The sequence below is a fragment of the Macaca thibetana genome, chromosome 7, assembly GCF_024542745.1.
Source record: "Macaca thibetana thibetana isolate TM-01 chromosome 7, ASM2454274v1, whole genome shotgun sequence".
Classification (NCBI taxonomy): domain Eukaryota; kingdom Metazoa; phylum Chordata; class Mammalia; order Primates; family Cercopithecidae; genus Macaca; species Macaca thibetana.
In genome coordinates, this window is record NC_065584.1 from 13,633,812 (window position 1) to 13,656,220 (window position 22,409).

At 51.6% G+C, this 22,409-nt stretch overlaps 3 protein-coding genes across 9 annotated transcripts in view; 1 reads left to right on the forward strand and 2 right to left on the reverse strand.

The window, feature by feature from the left end:
• Positions 1-13,148, reverse strand: part of OTUB2 (OTU deubiquitinase, ubiquitin aldehyde binding 2) — a 98,024-nt gene extending 84,876 nt beyond the window's left edge. The window contains exon 1 of the mRNA XM_050799207.1: positions 13,144-13,148. The gene's annotated coding sequence lies outside the window, so the exon portion shown is untranslated. The remainder of the gene's footprint in view (positions 1-13,143) is intronic.
• Positions 1-22,409, reverse strand: part of IFI27 (interferon alpha inducible protein 27) — a 420,724-nt gene that overhangs the window by 167,911 nt on the left and 230,404 nt on the right. Inside the window, exon 1 of one of the 7 annotated variants that reach the window (XM_050799197.1) lies at positions 11,308-11,318. The exons of the other annotated variants lie outside the window; for them this stretch is intronic. The gene's annotated coding sequence lies outside the window, so the exon portion shown is untranslated. Of the gene's footprint in view, positions 1-11,307; positions 11,319-22,409 lie in introns of those variants that run through there. 7 annotated transcript variants of the gene reach the window in all.
• Positions 1-22,409, forward strand: part of ASB2 (ankyrin repeat and SOCS box containing 2) — a 43,655-nt gene that overhangs the window by 10,336 nt on the left and 10,910 nt on the right. Inside the window, exons 2-7 of the mRNA XM_050799071.1 lie at positions 2,433-2,711; positions 10,241-10,345; positions 12,616-12,782; positions 13,606-13,761; positions 16,181-16,426; positions 19,904-20,075. Coding sequence (XP_050655028.1) covers positions 2,506-2,711; positions 10,241-10,345; positions 12,616-12,782; positions 13,606-13,761; positions 16,181-16,426; positions 19,904-20,075 — 1,052 coding nt within the window. The 5' untranslated portion in view covers positions 2,433-2,505. The remainder of the gene's footprint in view (positions 1-2,432; positions 2,712-10,240; positions 10,346-12,615; positions 12,783-13,605; positions 13,762-16,180; positions 16,427-19,903; positions 20,076-22,409) is intronic.

Sequence of the window (22,409 nt, forward strand, 5' to 3'; positions counted from 1 at the left end):
TAACTGTCTATAAGAGAAAACCCAACTGACATTGGCTAAACCACAAGGATCTTCAGTACCTAACAAGGAGGCGAGGGTGGGCAGAACCAGCATTGGTTCAGCAGTTCTGCAACGTAATGAGGGATCCAGAAAAACTATTACTCATTATGCCAAACTCATTGTATCAACCTGTCATTCACTGTCCCCCTCATGGTCACGAGATGGCTGCTGCCACTCCAGGCATCAAGTCCTCCAAGCACAAAGCAGAGGTTGGGGCAAGGAGTCATTTTGTTCACTACTCTCTCTTTTATTAGAAAGGAAAGTCTTCTGTAGCAGCGCCCCAGCAGACTTTCTGTTATAACTCTTTGGATAAAACTAGGCTATATTCCCACCCCTGGACTAATCACTGGCTGAGGCGGTGAGATTGTCCCACCTGGCTTGAAGCAGTCATAACTCATCCATGGGACAGGGCACCCTGTTGCCTAGACAAAGTCAGGTTCTGCTATCAGGGAAGATGGGGGAAATGGCCGTTGGGGAGGACCATCTGCAGGATCTGCCACACCCTATGAAAATGGAGCTGTTTGGCCAGCCATGCAGTGAACTTTGACCTCCTCACATAAGGTGCTGGCCTTGGAAAGAGGATGCAGGGTCAAGTCCACCCATGAACTACTGACCACAGCTCAGGAGAAGTTCCTCTTCCCAGAAGGATCTGGGTAGGCTTCCCAGAAGAGGGCACTTTCCCTGGGCCTTGAAGAAGGAGAAGGCTTCTCTGAGGACGTTGGGCTCAGGTGCCCAGGTGGGTTCTCTCTGGGGCCGAGGCTGAGGGGCAGCAAGCTCCAGTGGGAAGCTCTTCTCTTGGTGATGGCAGAGGAGCTAGAGCAAACCCCAGTGCACACACTTGTCATGTGTCTCCTTGACGCGTGTCCATCAGCACTCATAGGCCAGGGCAAATCATGCAGACTTGAGGTCCATATCAGTAGGGAAGGGTGGGGAAAGATCTGCCTTTAGGGAAAGGGAGTGAATATTTGCTGAACAAATCAAAGTAATGCACTGGTATTCAGGGTATTTTGTAGAGGGCCATGTGATTCAACGTTCAGCCAGGACCAAGAACCGTTGACCCACACAGTGTGAGTCAGCCAGCCAGAATAAAAATCAAGCTTAGTTGATTCCACTTCATTTTCTTAGAGCAGTTGGCACCCGACTGGAGTCCATTACTCTTTGAGGCATTTTTAAGAAAAGAGTCACTGGAATTAACATGGAACATTATTTTAATGACTGATTTTAACTAGATCGTGTGATTTCAAGTAATGGGTCTGTGTCTGATTCATCTCTGGTATTCTCAGGCTGGCCACAGTGAAAAGAAATGGAGAAATGCCAGGATCTATGCTCTTGGTAACTGGTATGCAATCCTGTGTAAGCTCCATGAAGGCAAAGATTTTTGTCTGTTGGAATCATCGTTGTATCCTCAGTGCATAGAAGAGTGCCTGACACAGAGTGGGTGCTCGACGAGTGACCTTTTAGTTAATGTATGCATAAATACATGGATAAATAGGTTATCTGGAATGGAAAAATAAACAATGGATGAGTGGATGATTGGCTAGATGAATGTATGGTGGGTGGATGTGATGATGCATGAATAAATGGATGGCTGGGTGGATAGACAGGATAATGGAGGGATGGGAGGACAGTTGGATGGATGGTTGGATGGATAGAAAGATGAATGGATGGATGAATGATGAGTAGTGATGATGAGAGAATGACAGATAAATGGTCAGATGAGTAGAGAGATGGACGGATAGGAGGATAGATGGAGGGCAGTTGAATGGGCGGTTGGACAGTTGAATATATGGATAGAGGGGTGGATGGATGGGAAGGTAGATAATATATAGGTCGGTGGGTAGATGGATGTGTGGGAGGATGAATAAATGGATGGATGGTGAGATGGGCTGGTGGGTAAATGAAGAGATGAGTGGATGGATGGATATATAGATGGATAAGTGGTTGGGTGGGTCATGTGACCAAATGAATGAATTTTTTTTTTTTTTTTTTGAGATGGAGTCTCGCTCTGTCCCCAGGCTGGAGTGCAGTGGCCGGATCTCAGCTCACTGCAAGCTCCGCCTCCCGGGTTTACGCCATTCTCCTGCCTCAGCCTCCCGAGTAGCTGGGACTACAGGCGCCCGCCACCTCGCCCGGCTAGTTTTTTTGTATTTTTTAGTAGAGACGGGGTTTCACCGTGTTCGCCAGGATGGTCTTGATCTCCTGACCTCATGATCCGCCTGTCTCAGCCTCCCAAAGTGCTGGGATTACAGGCTTGAGCCATCCCGCCCGGCCCCAAATGAATGAATTTTAAAATGAATGTGTTATTGTCAGTGAAATGCACACCCTTCCCTGTGGGTAAACATAGCTATCCTGCAAAACTGTTCATGACCAGGATGGTTTTGGTTTCCTCACAGGGTTTTCTGATTTGCTGTTCCCTCCTCCCCACTGGGTGTCTGTTCTGGAGGCCAGGGTGAGAGGTGGAGGAGGATGGCCACGCAGATCAGCACTCGGGGCAGCCAGTGTACCATTGGGCAGGAGGAGTACAGCCTGTACAGCAGCCTGAGCGAGGAGGAACTGGTGCAGATGGCCATCGAGCAGAGCCTAGCGGACAAGACAAGGGGTCCAACCACTGCTGAGGCCACCGTGTCTGCATGTGCCAACCGCCAACCTGCCCATTTCTACCCATGGACCAGGTGAGCAAGGCGAGGCTGATGAGGGGAGTGGGGCCATCCAGGACATCCACAGACTGCAGATCCCAAATGCTGTTAATCCAAAACAAAGGTATCCTGGTCTCTAGGTTGCCTTTTGCACCTTTCTGATTTACATTTGTTATCTGAACTTACTGAGCTCTGGCTGTGCCAGGTACTGCAGTGGGTGCTATACACACTCTGCCTCCTTTCATCCGCTTAGGAACCCTCTCAGCGGGCTCTGGGTTATAGACCCGTTTAGAAGAGGAAACTGAAGCTCAGGGCTGAAAAACAGGCCCAAGATCACACAGCCAGTAGATAATGCTGCAGAGATCGGAGCTGCCTGGCTCCCTATCTTGCAGCGCAGCCTCCCTCGAAAAACATGTCTGGTGAGCAAGGGATGTCTGCCCACAGGGCCATCCTGTCTCCTTCTTCCGGCTCCCCCTTCTCAGCACCACCTCATCCTCTCAGTCACAGGACTTTCTAAAGCAGTGCCATCCAAATATGACACCAGCCACAACTGCAATGCACGGATGCAATTTTAAAGGTTCCAATAGTCACAGTTAAAAAGTAAAGAGAAACAGGTGAAATTAATTTTCATTGGTATTTCACATCTGAAATATCACCATTTCCACCAATATATTTGTATTTCCATCAATATAAAATTATGAATGAGATTGTTACCATTTCTTTTTGACCAACAAGTCTTTGAAATCCAGTGTGTATTTTACACTCACAGCGCATCTTGATTCAGACCCACCACATTCCAAGCCCTCCCCAGCCACATATGGCCGGTGACTACCTTATTAGACGGTGCAGATCTAGAAGACATCTTCTTTGTAGGAGGTGGGAGCTAGAGAGATGATGAAGCAGAGTGGTAACTGATCTTAAACTGCATTTGGAAAAGACCTATATAAGCCATAAAATTGCTTTTGCTCCCCACCACCCCCAGCCAAGGTCAAGTGTGTTTGGGCATGAATGGCAGGGCATGGGAATTTCTGTGACAATTGTGTTGATGGGCCACAAATCTCATTGTGTACAGCAGCCAGCTAGCTCCCTGCGTGACCTCAGGCAAGTCACTTAACCTCTCAAAACCTCAGCTTCCTTCTCAAATAACAACAACAATAAACAGACTTTTTCCGATGCACAGTCACAGTTGACAGGGGATGAAGGTGGGTGATGGTGCATCTCAGCCCTGTCCCCTAAGGGACTTTGCCCTTACCAAGGCTGGACCATCTCTGTCAGGCTGGCTGGGCGGAGGCCCAGAGCTGAGGAGCCCCTTTTAAAAGGGAAGGCGGGCAGCTGGAATGAGTACGAAGACTCCAGGTTACTAAGCTCCCCCGAGGGCGTTCCATTCTGAAACCCAATCTGAAAAACAGAAACCTGAAGCCAAGGACTGGGTTCATCTTGGCTCGTGCTCAAAGTGGCCCTGGTTCCTGTTCTGGCTGGTTCAGCCAAAGACAGACCACAAGTTCCTCTTTCTCAGGAGGGGGTCAGATAAAGATAGGGCATCCTCCCTCTGAAGACGGCCTGCTGCATGAAGCCAGCACGTCCCCCCAGGTGTCTGCAGCCTTCTCTCCAGCATAGGATACCCCTCAGGAGTCCCAGGGATGCTTGGAAACATTAGAACAAAGTGCGCCCTCGGCCTCCAGACCCTGACTCTGCCTTCATCCGGTGGGTAAGGAAATGGAGGCCCACACTGGGCCATGAACATTTATTTAACTTCCTGCGGAAAAAGCTCTCCTGGAGAACTGAGACCATTTCTCCCAGGTCAAGCAGCCCTCATCTGAGGTCCAGCCCCACAAGCAATATAGCAGAGGAGGGTCAACCTGCATTTTCTTACTCTACGAGTGACCTGAAACCTCCTAGGTTCGGTTCTGCACCTTCGCTTCTGGAAGGAGGCTGGGCTTGGGTCCTGCTGGGAAGAAAAAGCCCTTAGATAGAATGTTTAATGCAATTCTCCTCCCCCCAAATGCACATTGAGCACCTCCCATGTGCCTGCCACACATTCATTCAGTTAATGTTTACAAAAGCCACCCAAAGTGGATGCTTTTGTGTTCATTTTACAGACGACAAAACACGCCCACAGCAGGGCCAGGCATGGAACCAAAATCTGTCCCGCTCTGAAGTTCAGACACTTCGCCAGGCTCTGCTGATGCTGTGAAGGCCTCTGTTTCCTTCCCCTACCCCATCTTGAGGTGAGGTTTTGACCTCATTACGTCCGTCTCCTACTCACAGAGGCCCAGGGTCCCCAAATTCACCCAGCACACACGCACGTGTGCTGTCACACCCAGACACGCATTACAGTGAGTGCAGGACCCGAGACAGTCCTTGTTCACTTTTATCTGTCCAAATAAATCCACAGCAAGTTTAGCAACAGGATGTCACCCTTGTCCCCAGGCAATCCACATGGCAGCTTCTTCTCATCTTTGGGTCTGAGATTAAGCATCACCTCAGCCAGTCCTGCCCTGACCACTGTCCCAGGCCAACTGGTTTTTCACCTCTTACTTGCTCTCATGGTTGTTTCCTTGTGGCCTTGACCTTGACTTACAATTCTTATTTATTTGTCTGCTTCTGCCATTAACCTATGCTTCCAGTGAAGTGCTGTGTCTGACCTGTCGCAGGCACCACATGGCTATCTGTGAACGAGTGAATGGGTGAGTAAAGGAATAGATGAAAAGGCAGCAGAGTGGAAAGAGAAGTAGGTCTAGAGATTCAAATTCTTCCTCTATCACTGGCTGTGCAACCTTAGGTGAGTTGCTAGCCCTATCTGAGCCCCAATGGCCTCATCTCTACAATAGCAACAGCGAAAATGTGCTGTGCTCCCCTTGCAGTATTCCTGCGAAAAGCAAATACGATGAGGCGGGTGTTGGAGCTCCCCACATCTTGCAGCTGGTATGGACCTCCCTGGCCCTGTCGGAGTGCTCCAGCACCAACCTCATGACGGCCTCTGCTTCACAGACAAGCTTCTCGGGTCTTCCTGGGACGCCCTCCTGAGAGTGTTCCCAACTAGACTGTGACCTCCTTGGGGACAGAGAGCTGAGCTGATATTGTTTATTTATTTGTTTATTTTTTAATCTCCAGAGCCCAGCTTAGAGCCTGGATCATTGTAGCTACCTAATAAACGGTTTTAAACAAATAAATACCTTTGAAACCAATAAAATGCTCTGGCAATGTAATTGGTCATTATTATATTGTGACCAAAATGGAGTCCACTGAGTCTTTGGGATCTTAGAAATGAAAGTCAGATCAGTACCCCGGAGAAAACAGAATTCTGTTGAAAACCATTTCCCAATTTGCTTCTGTCCCACCTCAATGTAAGGGACAGAATGTGATGAGAATCAAATGAGGATCATTTGCCAAGCTTTGGTCCCCTGAGGAAGCCCAAAGAGACAGACCTAGCTTCCTGTTCCACGGAGAAGTGCGGTCCTCGAACCCATGAGGTGCAGAGCCCAAGGTTTCCATGAATGGACCAGTCAGAATGAGTCCAGGAAGCTGGGTCTTCATAATCTTTAAACTTCTGCATTTTATTTAAGATACATTTCTGAGAAGACAAATGAGGAAAACATGAAGCAGGAACTGGCTGAGGCTGATGTGTGCACAGCTTCAAACAATTCAAATCAAGCCACCCACACTTACTGTGCACTTATGATATGCCAAGTTGTGAATCAGGGCTGGGCCCTGCTCTTCCTAAGATCACAGTCTAATGAGGGTGAAGGCCCAGAACTACCTGATGACACAGCAGGGAGAGCACAGCTTGCTGAGTTACAAAGGGACACTACAAAAGGTCAATTCACTTAGTCAAGGAAGTAGGCTTTGCAGGATGAATAGGAGTTCGTCAAGCAGACTAGAGGAAGCAGGCCTCTTTGAGCCTCAGTTCCCTCATTTGCAAAGGAAGCCAATTACATCTCCTTCACCAAGTGACTGGGGAATTAAATGAGATGCTTGGCGCAATGTGCCTGTTATAACAAGTGCTCAATGAATCGCAGCTATGGATAGGAAGTCAGAGTCACGGCAGCTTGGAATTCATGTTCTCCTCCACATGTGATTCTTCTCTGGTCAGCCCAGAAAGGATGGACTGGCTGGTGGGTGAGGGAGAAATAGAAACCTCATGGATGGGAGGCCGATTCCAGAGACCGTGCAGGAACCAGGGTGGGGGTTAGTTACATGCTATGAGCTCTTCTCTCTACCTAAGAGGGCAGGGGACTGGCTCTCCAGGAGTATGAGATCTTGGTCCACAAACACACAATACCAAGATTGCCATATGGGGTTTTAATCCTTCAAAGACTTTTGTTTGTTTTGTTTTATTTACTTAAATGTATCAAGTGCCTGTGTGCTACTACTCTTGACATCTGGGCTTGATGTGGGTTGCCGTGAGGCTCTGGTGAGAGAACAGAGGGCCTGGCACAGTGGCAGGCATGGGGTGGACTCTCATGGCACAGTGGCGGGCGTGGGGTGGACTCATGGCACAGTGGTGGGCGTGGGGTGGAATCTCGATTTTGTTAGCTTCCTCCTCTATTAAGGTGCTTACTTGCCCCTGCATTCAGCCAGGCCCAGCCCAATCGCTGCCTCCCTGGGGCTGACCTGGGCTTCTTACTAACTCAGACAGAGCAGCCATCCGTTGACTCACCGAGCGACTAGGAGCACTGTCCTCCCAGTCCATTCTCTGCTCTCACTGAGCCTGACTGTGCCTGAATTCATGATAAGCTGGACTCCAGGGTCAGGTGATGGTGACACACTCTCCCCAGAACCTGCCCAGTGACACGCAAAGGACAGAGGCCCTACCTGGGGCTCTTCCAGGGCATGACCTGTACCCACATCCTGCCGAGGCCAGGCTCCTCTCGCCTCTGATGACTCAGCCCAGGAGTTTTGCTCTGTTGGTAATTCCCCTGCTTGGGGCCCGAGGCGAAATGGGGCCTCCAGCCTTGATTGGCAAGCGCACGAAACCCAGCCAGGGGCCCTGGCTCCCCAGCCAGCCCTGAGACTCACGGCTCAGTAACTCTGAGCAGTCGGCTTGCCCAGTCACCAGCTCCAAAGCCAGTGGACGCACCCCAATCTCAGTGCTCCCAGAATGAGCCCTTCTGCCTTGATCTCACCCTGTCCTCCGTGACTCTATGGCTGTGTGTGGCCTTGTCTCCCTCCCTGCTGGCTTCCAAACATCCCCAGGATCCACAGAAAGATACATCTTAATGAGCTGCATCGCTACACAGAGCTGGGCTCTGGGACCGAGCCAGAGCTGGGAAATCTTTGTTGAAGGCAACTCAGTTTGTCTGTTTCCTCATCTGCAAAATGGGAACAGCACACCCACTGCTTCCATCAATGGTGGCAGGAGGATGGAAATGAGGAGAGGCTCAGCATGCCTCAGCATGAACATTTGCCCTGCACAGTTGTCAGAAATTGTCATCATCACCGTCTCCCTCCACGTCCATCAGCCTCAATATCCCGGCCATCACTGCTGCTGCTATTATTATGCAGAGACAGGTCCTCGTTTAGGACAGTGCAGTGGGCTTTTTCCCAGTGCTTTATTATCCTGCTAAAAACATTCTAACAATGGCAGGTAATCAGAGGCCACGGATGCACTAAGCATGAGGGTGGCCGCGACCCAAGGATCCTGGGAGGTGGAAGCCCAGGGCCTCATCAAGACAACAGGGCTGGAGACAACCGAGGTGAGCCTGGCCCCAGGCTGCCTCCACCTGCCCGGCTCTCTCTCCTTCTCAGGACCAGGCACTAATGCAGAGGACACTGAACCCAGCAGCTGTTAGGGCTAAGGAGGGGCCTTGGCTCTGGGATCTGTTGGACACTGAGTCTCTCCACAGCTACAGAAGCAGTGAGGACATTCCCAGTCTGGTCCTGGTCCCACTTCTCCATTTTGCAAATAAGGAAACTGAGGCACAGAGCGAGGATGGGGCTTGTTCAAAGTCACAGGGCCAGTCGGTGTGGAGGTCGGAGAGCTAGAGAAAGGATGAAAAGGCAGGAAGAGGCCAGGCCTTCAGAGGACAGGGTGTCATCAGGAGCTGGGCAGACAGTGGCGGTCTGAACCTCTGCTCCACTCGCTGCCCCACTGCAGGTGACCCTGTGCAGTTACGTCCCCTCTCACAGCCTCCATGTCTTCATCTGTAAAAGGCACCCCCGTCTACGGTCGATGGATGCGGATAAATGAGGGCATGTGCCCCAATGTGGGTCAGTAGAAGACCAGGAGCAGGGGATGGGAGAAGGAAGGCGGGAGGGAGTGACGGCGGCGAGGATGAGGAAGGCAGCCAGGCCTGCAGCCAGCCCTGAGAGGTTGAAGCAGAGGAGTGAGCAGGTTCCCCTCGTCCCACTACCCTTGCTCCTCTCTACCCAGACCCTGGCCTTGCGGGGGTACCCACAGAATCTGTAGGCTGTGGCCCGACCAGAAAGAGTGTGGGTGCTTCTCAGGGTCATAATTACCCCATGCCCCACAGGCTGTGAGTCACTAGTAGCAGAGTCCCCCCCAGTCCCCCCAGAAGAGTGTAGTGAAAGGCCAGGGCCACTAGGGTGTCGAGAGCGCCAGGCCTGACCTACTGGGGGTGGGGTCAGTAGGGGCCACATACCCTGTTTTCACGACAACCTCAGGCCAACTCAGATTTGTGGAGTGGCCATCCCACCTCCTTCCAGCTCTTCCACTCTCACAAGAGCCTGGTGGGGTGGGAAAACTGAGGCCATAGAGGCAAAAGCATGATAAAATGAATAGTTAGCACGTGTGGAACACCCTCTGTGCTTTACACTCCACTAAGCTCCTCACACAATTCGCTTACTCAGGCCTCACCGGCCATCGAGCACAGGCTCTTTTCATGCCACCTTGCAGATGGGGGGACTAAGGCACAGAGAAGGTCAACCCGTCCCATGTCACACGGCCAAGGAGTGCCAGAGCCTGGATGTGAACCTGTGTCTGACTGCAGCCCTGGTTCTGACACCCTTCCTCGTGCATCCTATAGTAACACTGTAGAAGTTACTATAGCATCTGCTCCCACCCCTAGGACAAGATCCCCTAATGAGGGGCCGGCAGGTGGGCGTGGGGGCCACAGGCACAGCTTGGTTTCTCAGCTTTGCTCCCCTATCCTCTGCTTCCCCATGAATCTCTCATCCAGCCCTGCAGGGATCTGCCTGGCCAGCGGTGAGCCTGAGCCCCTTTCATCCGGGGACCTGCCGACCTGCCGTCCGTGGCTCACATCCTCCTGGGTGAAGAATGTCACCTTGCTTCCTATCTGCCTCTCTCGTGGTTGGCTGGGGAGGGGGACGAGGGGGTGGGGTGAGGTTAACCTCATTGTTGTCTTATATGGTCATTTAAATCTCCCAGGGCTTCCTCCAAGGGCCAAAAATAATCCGGAGACACAGCAGCTGTGTCCAGCACACAGAGAGGACCCAGCCATCTGCTTTGGTTCAGAGCCCTGTGTCTGTCTGTCAGTCAGTCCCTCCCCAGCTCTCCCTCCATCCTCGTTCCTGCCTGAAGCCATGACCCGCTTCTCCTATGCAGAGTACTTTTCCCTCTTTCACTCCTGCTCTGCACCCTCCAGGTCCACTGCACCTCCTGAGAGCTCGCCGGCCCGGGCCCCGATGGGCTTGTTCCAAGGGGTCATGCAGAAATACAGCAGCAGCTTGTTCCAGACCTCCCAGCTGGCGTAAGTGACTCCTGTCTGGCCCCAGGACCATCCAAGTTCACTCCCCTAATTGGGATGGTAGGGAGGGTGGGAAGCAGGCCCCCAGCCCCCAGGAGGGCAGAGGGCACTATGGAGGCACCTGCCGTGCAAGCCCCTTCTAGGGGCGTCCCCTTGGGGCCCCGCTGCTCCTGCTGAGCTGGGCTTGGTGGCCACAGACTTTGGTCCTCAAGGAACTGCCAGCCAGGCATGCTGGTGATCCTCCCTCAGATGCCCCCAGCACGGGACCTGAGTGCTGGAGGAGCCCCACGGGGCTCTAAAACTGGGGACCCAGCACGAGGGAAATTGGGGAGATGGCCTTAGCACCCCTGAGGCCCAGAAGAGCTTGGAGTTGAACTTGATGAGTTGGCTGCACCCTTGTTTGTCCCAGTCTCACTTTCCTCCATGCCATCACTCTGGGTCCATCCAAAATGCCCACACCCACAGCCTTTGTTTTGTTTTGTCGTCCTTGTTTGTGAAGTGCCAGGTGCTAAAATCCAGAACGAATCTAAGCTGCAGGGGTTCTGTTTGCCGGGCACCAGGGGCAGGGCTAATGGGTTCCTTAGAAAATAATTCTGTCTCCTTCCCCTCTCTGTACCGCCGGAATAGTGACCCCGGAAGCAGCCAAAAGCAAAAGAGGGGCCCCATCACTGGAACCGCATTTCCTCACTCAGTTATGTTGTAGAGAAGGGAGGAGGCAATTGGTCAGTATTTTCTTTCTCCTTCCCAGCCTTTTTCAAATCCTGCCGCCCTCCACTTCCTTGGTGTGGTGGGTGTGTGGAGTGGTTGACAATCTGGAAAAGGGAAACCCAGTGCTGGTCTCAGCTACTGCTACCTCCCACGTGACTGCCTGAGAGTCGCTGGCTCCTCTGAGTCTCCCTTCTCTGTAGGACACGGCAACGTGACCTCTAGGGTCCCATCCAGCTTATTACTTTCTGATGGCCTGACCCCCCCAGCACCCTCCCCCACCCACAGGGCAGAGACTATGTCTGAGGTCACAGAGAAGCTGTGAATGTGTGGGCTAAGAGCTCCAGGGTCCTTGCATCACAGCTGGAGAGACCTAAGCTGGGCGGCAGGTCCTGAAAGTGTTCTCACGACACTGCACCGCGTCCTGCTCACCAAGGCCACGAGAAAAGCCAGCCCTCCTCCCTTCCACTTCAGCTGGGGTCCCATTGAAGACCCTCCAGGAAAAGGGGGGCACATACCCCCACTGGGCTTTTCCTGATGCTGGCAGGGGCTGCTCTGGCTGCTCCTAAGTGGAACTCGTGAAGGTGGCAGTGACGGTGTTGATGGGGACTTCAGGACTTATCTGGTCAGTTTCCCATCGTCCTTGCTGGGTCTGTTGCTTCACCGGCATCTGTGCTCTGATGCTATTAATAACCAGAGAGCCTGAGAGCAGGAAGAAGTGCTGCTCATGCTGGAGGAAGTGGCTGGGAGGGTGCAGGGGCTGGTGGCAGAGACCCCCAGAGCCCATCCTAGCCCAACATGGCGTGGGGGTCCTGGGAATGAGGCTTGCCTCCAGCCTCACCTTCTCCATCTGGGAAATGGGACTATTGATGCAGAACCCTCCCCAAAAGTGGATCAGAGAGCCACAGCCATCGTGGTTCTCATGGACTCTCCAAGGACGGGGCAGGGAGCTCAGTGAATGAATGAATGAAGGAAGGAAGGAAGCAATGAATGAACAAAGGGACTTTAACAAGCCAAGCAAGGAATGGCTTCACTTTAGCCCTGAAGTCTTTTTGACATTCAAAAGTTTTAAATTGTGAAAGCTTCAAATTTATTAATCCTTCCAGTAATTTTTTTTTCTGCAGCTGGATGTACTGGGAGTGGGAATAAGTGACGGGGCAAGGAGAGGAGTTGGAAGACCCCAGAGAGAGGCTCAGGGTTAAGAGGGGCCCTCGAGGTGGGCATGCCTGGTAAACGTTAGAGCGCTATACTCAGGGAAAGCATTTAATTCTCACAAGTGCCTGGCATGTGGGTGGTTAGCCACCCCTTAGGAGGCTGGCACTGTGTGCCTGAATCCTCTTGGTAAAAATGGTCTTGGTATAACATTCACTGCAGCCATAGAAAGCCACAGGGATTAAGGGGTCCCCCAATCCTCTTGCAGCCACTGGGCTGCAGGGGGCTGAGTGCTCATCCTAGAACCAGCGGGGACGAGGACCGAGTGACCCCACTGCCAGCACTCCCTGGGAGAAAGGACCCCTGGTCTGGCCTTGGCCTGACCTTGAGGACTGACCCACTCCTTGCTCTCACAGGCCTGTGGATCCCTTGATAAAGGCCATCAAGAATGGCGATGAAGAGGCCTTGAAGACCATGATCAAGGAAGGGAAGAATCTCGCAGAGCCCAACAAGGAGGGCTGGCTACCGCTGCACGAGGCCGCGTACTATGGCCAGCTAGGCTGCCTGAAGGTCCTGCAGCGAGGTGAGGGTTGGGCTCTGGATGTGGCAAGAGGTGGGAAAGGGACTGTGGGAAGGGCTGCTGCTCCTGGGGCTTCATGTTCTTTGCCCACAACCACCTTGATGAGAAGGACAGGCAAGGCTGTCACCTTCGTTTGTCAGTTAGTCACAGAGTTAGGAGAGGGGAGATGAGTTGTCTCCACCCCCGACAGACACCCCCTGCTGCCACCTCTCCAGGCCTCTGAGGACAGGAGAGCCTCATTCCTAGAAAAGGAATGAGGGAGGGCTGACTTTTAGGAGAGCTGCTGCCAACTTGTTCCAGAATGTCCCAGGGGCTGATTTGGTATGAAAAATACTGCAGCTGTGCCTGTACCCGGCCAAGGCTATCCCCCACCTGCTGTGGGGCCCTGGGCCAGCCATGCCTCCTCTCTGAGCCCTGTCTTTGTGCTGAGCCAGGCTTAGAAGGACAACTCCTGCAGGCAGGTGTCACCTCTGCCCTGAAGCAGCACAGACCCCAAACGGTCCCCCACACTCCAAGAAACCACAGCATGTAACAGCGGGTTTCCAGCAATGGCTGGTGTGAGTTCGAGGGAAGGACAGGAGTATTAGAAGAGGGAGGGGCTCAATTAGGGAAGGCTTCTCAGAGGACGTGGCATCTGAGCATGGACTTGTACAACCAGGAAGCTAAAATGGCCCTGTGAAAGGGCCAGATGAATACAGTCTGTAGTTGGTAAATTTCAGAGGATGTCATAGATTGTTCCTGAAATTGGGAGGCAATCTGGAAAGCCTCTGTGTTGCGGGATCAAGTATCTTCTTCCTACATGAATTTCCCGGTCGGCCCTCCCTAGCGTACCCAGGGACCATCGACCAGCGCACCCTGCAGGAGGAAACAGCCGTTTACTTGGCAACGTGCAGGGGCCACCTGGACTGTCTCCTGTCACTTCTCCAGGCAGGAGCAGAGCCGGACATCTCTAACAAATCCCGAGAGACACCGCTCTACAAAGGTGAGGTCCCCACCCCGGAGTGGGCTTTCCTGAGGAAGAATCCAGAAGGTGGGTGGGCAACAGGGAATGTTGCTCCCATAAGTGCATAACCCCCAATGTGGCCCTGCTCAAATTCACAATTTATGTAACTGAATCATTCATTCCTGCATGCATTTTTTTTTTTTTTTTTTTTTTTTGAGACGGAGCCTCGCTCTGTCACCCAGGCTGGAGTGCAGTGGCCGGATCTCAGCTCACTGCAAGCTCCTCCTCTTGGATTCACGCCATTCTCCTGCCTCAGCCTCCCAAGTAACTGGGACTATAGGCACCCGCCACCTCGCCCGGCTAGTTTTTTTTTGTATTTTTTAGTAGAGACGGGGTTTCACCGTGTTAGCCAGGATGGTCTCGATCTCCTGACCTCGTGATCCGCCCGTCTCGGCCTCCCAAAGTGCTGGGATTACAGGCTTGAGCCACCGCGCCCGGCCTCCTGCATGCATTTTACCAACATTTTCCAACTGCCTCCCATGGGCCAGGATACTGAGGGACACTGAGGGCTCGGAGCTGAAAAACTATAGTCCAACCTGTGCACCCTCCCAGCCCTGTAGGCACCCACACACAGACAGCAGTGAAGAGCTTGGCAGGGGATATTGTGGGAGCATGGGGGAGGGGCACCCAGAGGAGGGGTGCCTGAGCTGAACCGCAGAGGAGGAATTACCCACTGGCCAAGCAGGGGGAACCACACAGGCAAAGGCATGAAGGAGTGCGAGAGCATGTACCTCTGGGACATTTGTTTAAGAAAAGCAAGGCCTCCTGGCTTACTCAGTACATCATCCATGGACATTTGTTGGCTGCCCTAGCAGTACCAGAGTCAAAATCTAAATAATCACAATAGCATTGATCGAGTGTTTAGTATATGCCAGGCACTGTTCTCTTACGGAACCCTCATGTCTATCTACACATGAGGTAGGCACTGCCAGTGTCCCCTTTCACAGATGAGGACCTAAGGCACCGAGACATGAAATGGGTTGCCCAGGATCACACAGCTAGCAAGGGGTACCCCAGTGGTTCAAACTCAGGGAGGTGGATGTCACACTGCACTCAACCACTTCATTCTAAACATCCTGTCCATGCCTACATGCTGAAGCAATCAGCTGGGGTCTTGCAAAAATGACCAGGCCTTTGTACTTGGAAAAATTACAGATATCCTTGATTTCCCATGTGTCTGCTATCCAGTGCTTGGAACAGCTTGGGCAGCAGGAACTGTGTAGTAGGTCTTTGGATCCACTGCAGACCCACTGTGGAAGTGTCTTCCCTGGAATCCGTGTCTGCCAGGGCGCCATGGTTATCACCTGGAACCTCAGCTGTCCAGAGGGAGTGCCCAGGAAGCTGGACAGCCCACAGCCAGAGCTTGGCCCTGGTCTAGCAAGCACACCTACTATGTGTCAAGCACCATGCTCATGCCTTACACACAGTCTCACTCCCATAGCATCCGCTCGAGAAGGTTTTATTCTCTCCATTTTACAGGTGAGAAAATCAAGGCTTAGAGAGGTAGAAGGCTTGGGCTATGGTCCTGTTTGAAACAGTACACAGGCAGCCCTCCTCCTGCTGTTGCCAGTCTCCCTGACCCATTCCTCACTCCTCCTCCCACTGACACACAGAGAAGCTTCCAGGGCTGGTTAATTTGGACAAGTGCCCAGGTGACTCCAATACCACCTGCAGCTCCTGGTGAGAACTCTAGGGCCAGAGCCAAGGGCACGTTTGGGGTCTAGAGAGAGATGAGGCTTATAAAGGAGGTTAGAGTGGGTCAGGAAAGACTTGCAGAGCTGTACTCACAACCTGCATTTTACCCTGAACTAAATTAGTAGCCTTTGCTGCAGCAGGGGGAGTTTCAGTCGGATGATGACACTGTCCACTCCTCATCTAGAAAGAATCTCCCAGCGTTGGTAATGTGGAAGACTGAAGCAGGTACCATTGGAAGGGGAAATCATAGGGACATCCTGGGACATCCCAGGGGACAGAGACCTTCAGCCTGACTACCTGGGTTTGAATTCCAGTTCTGCCACTTAGTATCTGTGTGACTTTGGGCAAATCACTTACCCTCTCTGTGCCTCACCTTCCTTATCTGTGAAAGGGGATAACATCACTACATCCTTTAAGGGAATTTGGGAGGATTACATTAGTTAATCCTGTAAAATGTGCTTAGAACAGAGAGCCTGGGATAGAACCGGTACTAAATATATGAATCAACAAGTATTCTTGCTAATATTAGTATCAGTATTACTTTTAGTCGTCTATCAGGTTCAATGCACAGATTGGAACTTAATACACATGCAGTGGAAAGCTGAATGAGTGGATGAGTGAATGGACAGGTGAATGAAAGCAGTCTCTGCTGGCCAGTTCCTGCCAGGCCCTGCTGACCATCCCTGCTTCCCCCTGAGCACAGCCTGTGAGCGCAAGAACGCGGAGGCAGTGAAGATTCTGGTGCAGCACAACGCAGACACCAACCACCGCTGTAACCGCGGCTGGACCGCTCTGCATGAGTCTGTGTCTCGCAATGACCTGGAGGTCATGGAGATCCTGGTGAACGGAGGAGCCAAGGTGGAATCCAAGAATGCCTACGGCATCACCCCCTTGTTCGTGGCTGCCCAGAGTGGGCAGCTGGAGGCCCTAAGGTTCTTAGCCAAGTACGGTGAGTGGCCAAGTGTCCCTAGGTCATAGAGTCCCCAAAGGGCACACGGGAAGGATGTCAGAGGTCAGCTCTAAGGGAAGGCGAGTTAGGGGTCATCTTGTGGGCACACTGACGGAGTGAGTTTCCTTCTAGAGTACTGTGTTGAGAAAGATCCTGAGGCTGTGTCCAGGCTCAGTGGGAAGTGTCGGGATCCACTAGTGACATCTGCCATTAGCACAAATATGGGGGTGTGGCCCATGAACCACCTATTTGCCATTTATAATCTAGTCCAACATTTTCATTTTACAAACGAGGAGTCTGAGGCACAGAGAGAGGAAGTGACTCATCTACAGTCCTATAGCAAATTAGTTGTAGAACTAGCTAGACTCTTGGTCTCCTGACACCCCAACCGCTTCTCTTTCCACCACATCACACTTCAGGGCCAGAAGGAACCTCAGGCAACATTTAGATCACCTCCTCCTCCTTTTATGGGTGATGAACTCAAGGACCAGGATGGGAAAGTGATTTGTCCAAGGTCACACAGCAAATTAGTGGCAGAGCTGGGACTTGAACCCAGGTCTTTGCCCTCTTTGCCTGTGAAATATCTTAATGGGAGAAGATAACACAATAAGGCCTGCATTATGATGGCCCAGTAGCAGAAGACCCCTAGACATGGCAGACTTGCTTTTGGTTTCAGAATATTATATCCTCATCTTCCCCAAGAACGCCTTTGATTTCTTTTCTCTCTCCATGGGAAGTAACCCTCTCTCTCTAGCAACAGAGAAGCCAGAGGTAATCCAGACACGGAGGCTGAACTGTAGTAATCTGTTGAGGACTTGCTAAGTGTGAACACAGACTGGGTCCATGGAGCTTTCCCCATAGCCCCATATGGTAGGTAGTGTGCTCGTCCCATTTTATAGATGAAGAGACTGAGGTTCAGAGAGGTTAACTAATCGGTCACAGTCCGAGCCTGGATGCTGGTCCACTGCCATCTGACTCCAAACTGCATGTGCTTTGTGCTCTACCAGCCACCCTAGCCTGTGAGAGTCAGCAGCATGGGACTCTGCCCAGGTAAGCATCCATGCACTCAGCACATGCCCAAGCAGTGAGGAACATAGAGGCAGGCCCTTCCCTGCAGCCAGGAACAAATCTGGGCTGCCCAGCGTAAGAACAAAGGGGCACAGGCAGGGTCCTGGGAGCCCAGGCCGGGAGTCCTGGTGAAGGACAGCACGCTCAGCGGGCAAGGGTGACCTCACTAACTCCAAACATCTGTCCGGGTCTCCCGCCGACACTCTGAGTCAGGGTCTGTTCACTTTGTGGGCTGAGTCTATTTTCCAACCCAAATATTTGTCTTGTGTGAGCACGTGGCTTTGCTGGTGGGGTCCAGGCTCTCCAGGGCACCTGCCTCTGAGAGCCCGACAGAGGGTGAGGGCGGCTCACTGGCTTTCCCTCAGGCTGGAGGCAGAATGAAGCCCTCTGCCCAGCTCCTTCCATCCCGAGCAACTGGCATTTGCTGAGCAGCTTCCCTGTGGCGGGCACAGAGCTGAGAAATGTGCTTACATTATTCTGTTCATTCCCTGCAGTAATCCTGAGGGGTAGGTACTATTATTCCTGGTCAACAGATGAGAAAACTGAGGCTCCTAAAGGCTTTCTGAGACTGCAGAGCTTGTGAGCCATGAAACAGACGCCTCAAGTGATTCTCATCTGATGCCAAAGCCTGTGCTCTTTCCACTAGACCAGAAACTGATCACACCATCGTCAAAAATAAGAAACTACCAGAAAGCCTGAGATCAGCAACATGCTTAGAGAGATGACCTGTGGTTAGCAGACGCTTTTGATTTTAGCCCCACTGACATCTTCCAGCATCTTAGTTCCATGTCCTTCCAGAGCAAGGAAGGACTGCTGAACTCTCTTTGTGCAGAGAAAGCTGTGTGCACATCGGTTCTCTCCCTCACCCACCAGGAGATGAAGCAGGTGTAGAAGATTAAGCTGAAGGCAGATTGTCACCAGACCTGATTACTCCTCCTAACAGCATGGATTAATGTTTTCTGGGTTTTGTTTGTTTTTGTTTTTGTTTTGGGGACAGGGTCTCACTTTGTTGCCTAGGCTGGAGTGCAGTGGTGTGATCCTGGCTCACTGCAGCCTAGATCAACCTTCCAGGCTCAAGTAATCCTCGCACGTCAGCCTTCCAAGTAGCTGGAACTACAGGCATGTGCCACCATGCCTGGTCAGGGGCTACTCAGTAGGTGTAGAGAACAAACAGAGTCTCATTAGGTTACCCAGGCTAGTCTTGAACTCCCGGGCTCAAGTGATCCTCCCGCCTTGGCCTCCCAAAGTGCTGGGATTACAAGTGTGAGCCACTGCACCTGGTCTAGTATTTTCTTGGGAGGAGACAGAAAGTAATTCTCTTATTCCTTGAAGTGAAAGGCAGAGAATTAGCAGTTAGCAAGCATGCAGGGAATACTTCGCACAAAGAGCACTAATGATAAGAGCTAGAAGTTATTGATAGCAATAACGATCAATATTAATAGATGGCAATATTAGCAATAATAATAGCAATATTAATAGCAAATTGCAATTAGTAACATTTTTGGGATTTTCCTTTATTAGGGGTTCTGTGCTGTCCTAGACCTGTGAGGCCTCTGTCAGGGCAGAACCCAGGCCCTCTTACATGGAGTGAGGGTTAAGAGCATGGCCTCTACCATCAGAACATCCACCATGGCCTCTGCCATCAGACCATCTGGGTTCAAGTTTGGCTCCATCTTTATGAGCTGGGAGGTCTGAGGCAAGTGGTCTAGGTGTTCTGTGCTTCACTGCCCCGTCTGTAATCTGGAGATAAGAGCAGTACTGACCTCACAGGGTGACTACCCACTGTGAATTCAGATATAGCCTGTGGAAAGCACGATGCTCAGCACGGAGTAGGTGCTCAGAAAATGCCAGCATCATCGTGGCTGCTTGTATCCTCTCGGAGGTCTCTGTTCGGGCTGGCAGGCCCCTGGGGTTTTTTTTTTTCCCCCCCCCAGATGGAGTTTCACTCTTGTTGCCCAGGCTGGAGTGCAATGGCATAGTCTCGGCTCACTGCAGCCTCCACCTCCCGGGTTCAAGAGATTCTCCTGCCTCAGCCTCCTGAGTAGCTGGGATTATAGGTGCCCACTACCATGCCCAGCTAATTTTTGTATTTTTAATAAAGACAGGGTTTCACCATGTTGGCCAGGCTGGTCTTGAACTCCTGACTTCAGGTGATCTGCCTGCCTCAGTCTCCCAAAGTGCTGGGATTACAGGCATGAACCACTGCTCCTGGCCAGGCCCCTGGGTCTTGATGTTGTTGAAAGAAGCTGGGGGTGGCCCCGGGTAGACTCCTCCTTCCTAAGGGTCGTTGTTAAAGATCCGACGAACTACCGTGGTTAGCACTGCAGGCCCACCACGCGGTGGCGCTACACTGAGTACAGCAAATTCCTGGTCACTTGGTCACTTGGTGATCTGCTTCTCCTTCCCCAGGTGCTGACATCAACACACAGGCCAGCGACAGCGCGTCTGCCCTCTACGAGGCCTGCAAGAACGAGCATGAGGAGGTGGTGGAGTTTCTGCTGTTACAGGGTGCCGACGCCAACAAGACCAACAAGGACGGCTTGCTCCCACTGCACATCGCCTCCAAGAAGGGCAACTACAGGTCAGCCCAGGCTCTGCCAGCACCCAGGCAGCTCTCCAGAGACCCACACTGGGAGTAGTGGATGGGAGGGGTGGGCCTGCCCTGAATGTCCCACCCAAGTAGCTGGAGAGGTCAGAATGGACATCACCTTTCTCATGGAAAAGAGGGAAACCCCTTAGCAAGTTAGCAAGCATGGAGTGAATGCCTATAACAACAGCAGCAGCAATAATAATAGCAAACCCTTACACAGCACTTACCAGAACTTCACATCAGAAACTTATTTAATCTGCTTAACAGCTCATGGAGGTGGATATTATTATCTCTGTCGTTTAGATGAGGAAGTAAGACACAGAGAGGTTGAGTGACTTGCCCAAGGTCACACAGCTCATAGGTGGGAAGTACTCATCTGCTCCAAAGGTCACATCTACAGGAATTCTATCCAGGGGGCAGATGTGAGTCTGAACTAATGAATATTTTTGGGAGTACAGGAATGCAAAGATAACCTCCCAGGCAATTAGCAAGCATGCAAGGAAAACCTACAATAACACAAACAGCACCAATGATAAGAACTAGCAGTTATTGAGCAATTACTATGTGCTAGATACTCTGAGCGAGATGAGAGAGGCTTGAGTTCCCAAGGAGCAATCTGGAGGAAGGGAAGAAGCACAGACATGTGAATTAGTGACATCACGCAAGAGCATGCCGAAGAGCTGCATGGCTGCTGTGGAGAGAGATGAGCCGGGGCTAGAGGCAGAGGTGTGCTAGAGCCAGCTCGTGCCAGTTCTCATGAACCTACTGCACACCTCTTCCCAACTCTGTGTTTGTTGACCTCACATTGGTAGCTTAAATTTGGCCATGGAATATTTACAGCATGGAAATTGGCAAATGCTACAAACCAGAGCCCTTTCCCCCTTCTCTGCCCGTGCTTGAGCCAGTTTTTAAACATTCCCAGCAACACTGCTACATGGGGAAGCCTGGGCCACAGACGTGGAGCTCCAGCTGCCCTTGAAGGATGGACAGGGCTTGGTCATTTCCAGAGTGTGACTCATCTGCCTGTCATGTGGGCCGCACGCTGTGCTGTGGGTATGCGGGTCAACCGGATTTTCATTTTACAGGGCAGGAAGCTAAGTCAAGAGACTTGCCCCTTGAAAGCCCTGTCCCCAGGGCTGGGACTTAAACCCCAGCACCTGGCCCTTTCTGATGGACAGTGCTTCCCAAACTTTGTCCATTCACAGATTTTCTTCTTGATTTTAAATATCTATATTCTCATTGTTTAGTATTTTTTCCTTTAAATAATGTTTTTACTTACAATGAATTTATTTTGAAGAGGAAACATTTATCACACTAGTATGTTATCCATTTACAATCAATTTTAAAAACATTTCACTTAAAATCCCATCTCATGTACCCTGATGACACCTGGGAAAACACACCCCAGTCTTCCAGACAGGGAGGAGAGTGAGAAGCACAGATTGTGTGTGGGGGTGTGTTTGTTGTCTTCACTAAGGCAGAGGGAAATGGGGTGAAAGAGACATTCCAAAGACTGAAATGAAGACTCAAGGCTTCAGAGGTGGCCCTTAAAGCTCCGGCCCCTTCTGCGCAGGCTGCCAGCACCAGACCAACCAAAGATGCCCTCCCCACTCCCCACCCTCAAGGACATACACAGAGGAGACCCGGCCTTTTCTGGACAGCATAGCTGTCCACAAGGCTGACAGATCTGGGTGTGAATCCCTGCTGAGGCCATTGGGAAAGTTGTTCAACTTTGCTGAGCCTCATTTTCCTCATTTATAAAATGGGAAATGGTTACAGCCGGCTCATGGGGTTGTCAGAGGACCAGTAAAATGGATATAATGGACATGCATGGATATAGAATGGAAATAAAGCACCTAGCAGAGCGCCCGCACCTAGTGTGTGCCCAGGCATTCTATGCTCACCCACTCTTACTTAGGGAGAGTGTATTCCATGGTTGTGCAGTTACAGCTCAAGCCAGGCAGTGGGCACGGGCAAGATGGCTCCTTTCTCTTCAGTTCCACAAATCATCGGGCATCAGTCAGAGTTGGGCAAACACAATTTACCTTGAGCCTGACCCCAGACAGATCCAGAGTGAACATGCGAGAAATGTGTGCACTTTGGAAATCTCCTGGGCCACTACCCCCCAATTCTAGCCTGCACATCCATGTCCCTCTGGGCTATTTTTAAAATGCCATGTCAGATCCAGTGAACCAGAATCTCCAGGAGAGAAGGAGCCCCACTGTCTCTTTGAAAAGCTCCCGGAGAAAATCAGATACAGCCTGTCCATAGCTGCAGGGGCCATTGATCTAACTCAGGCCCTGGTTTTACAGAGAAGGAAGCCAA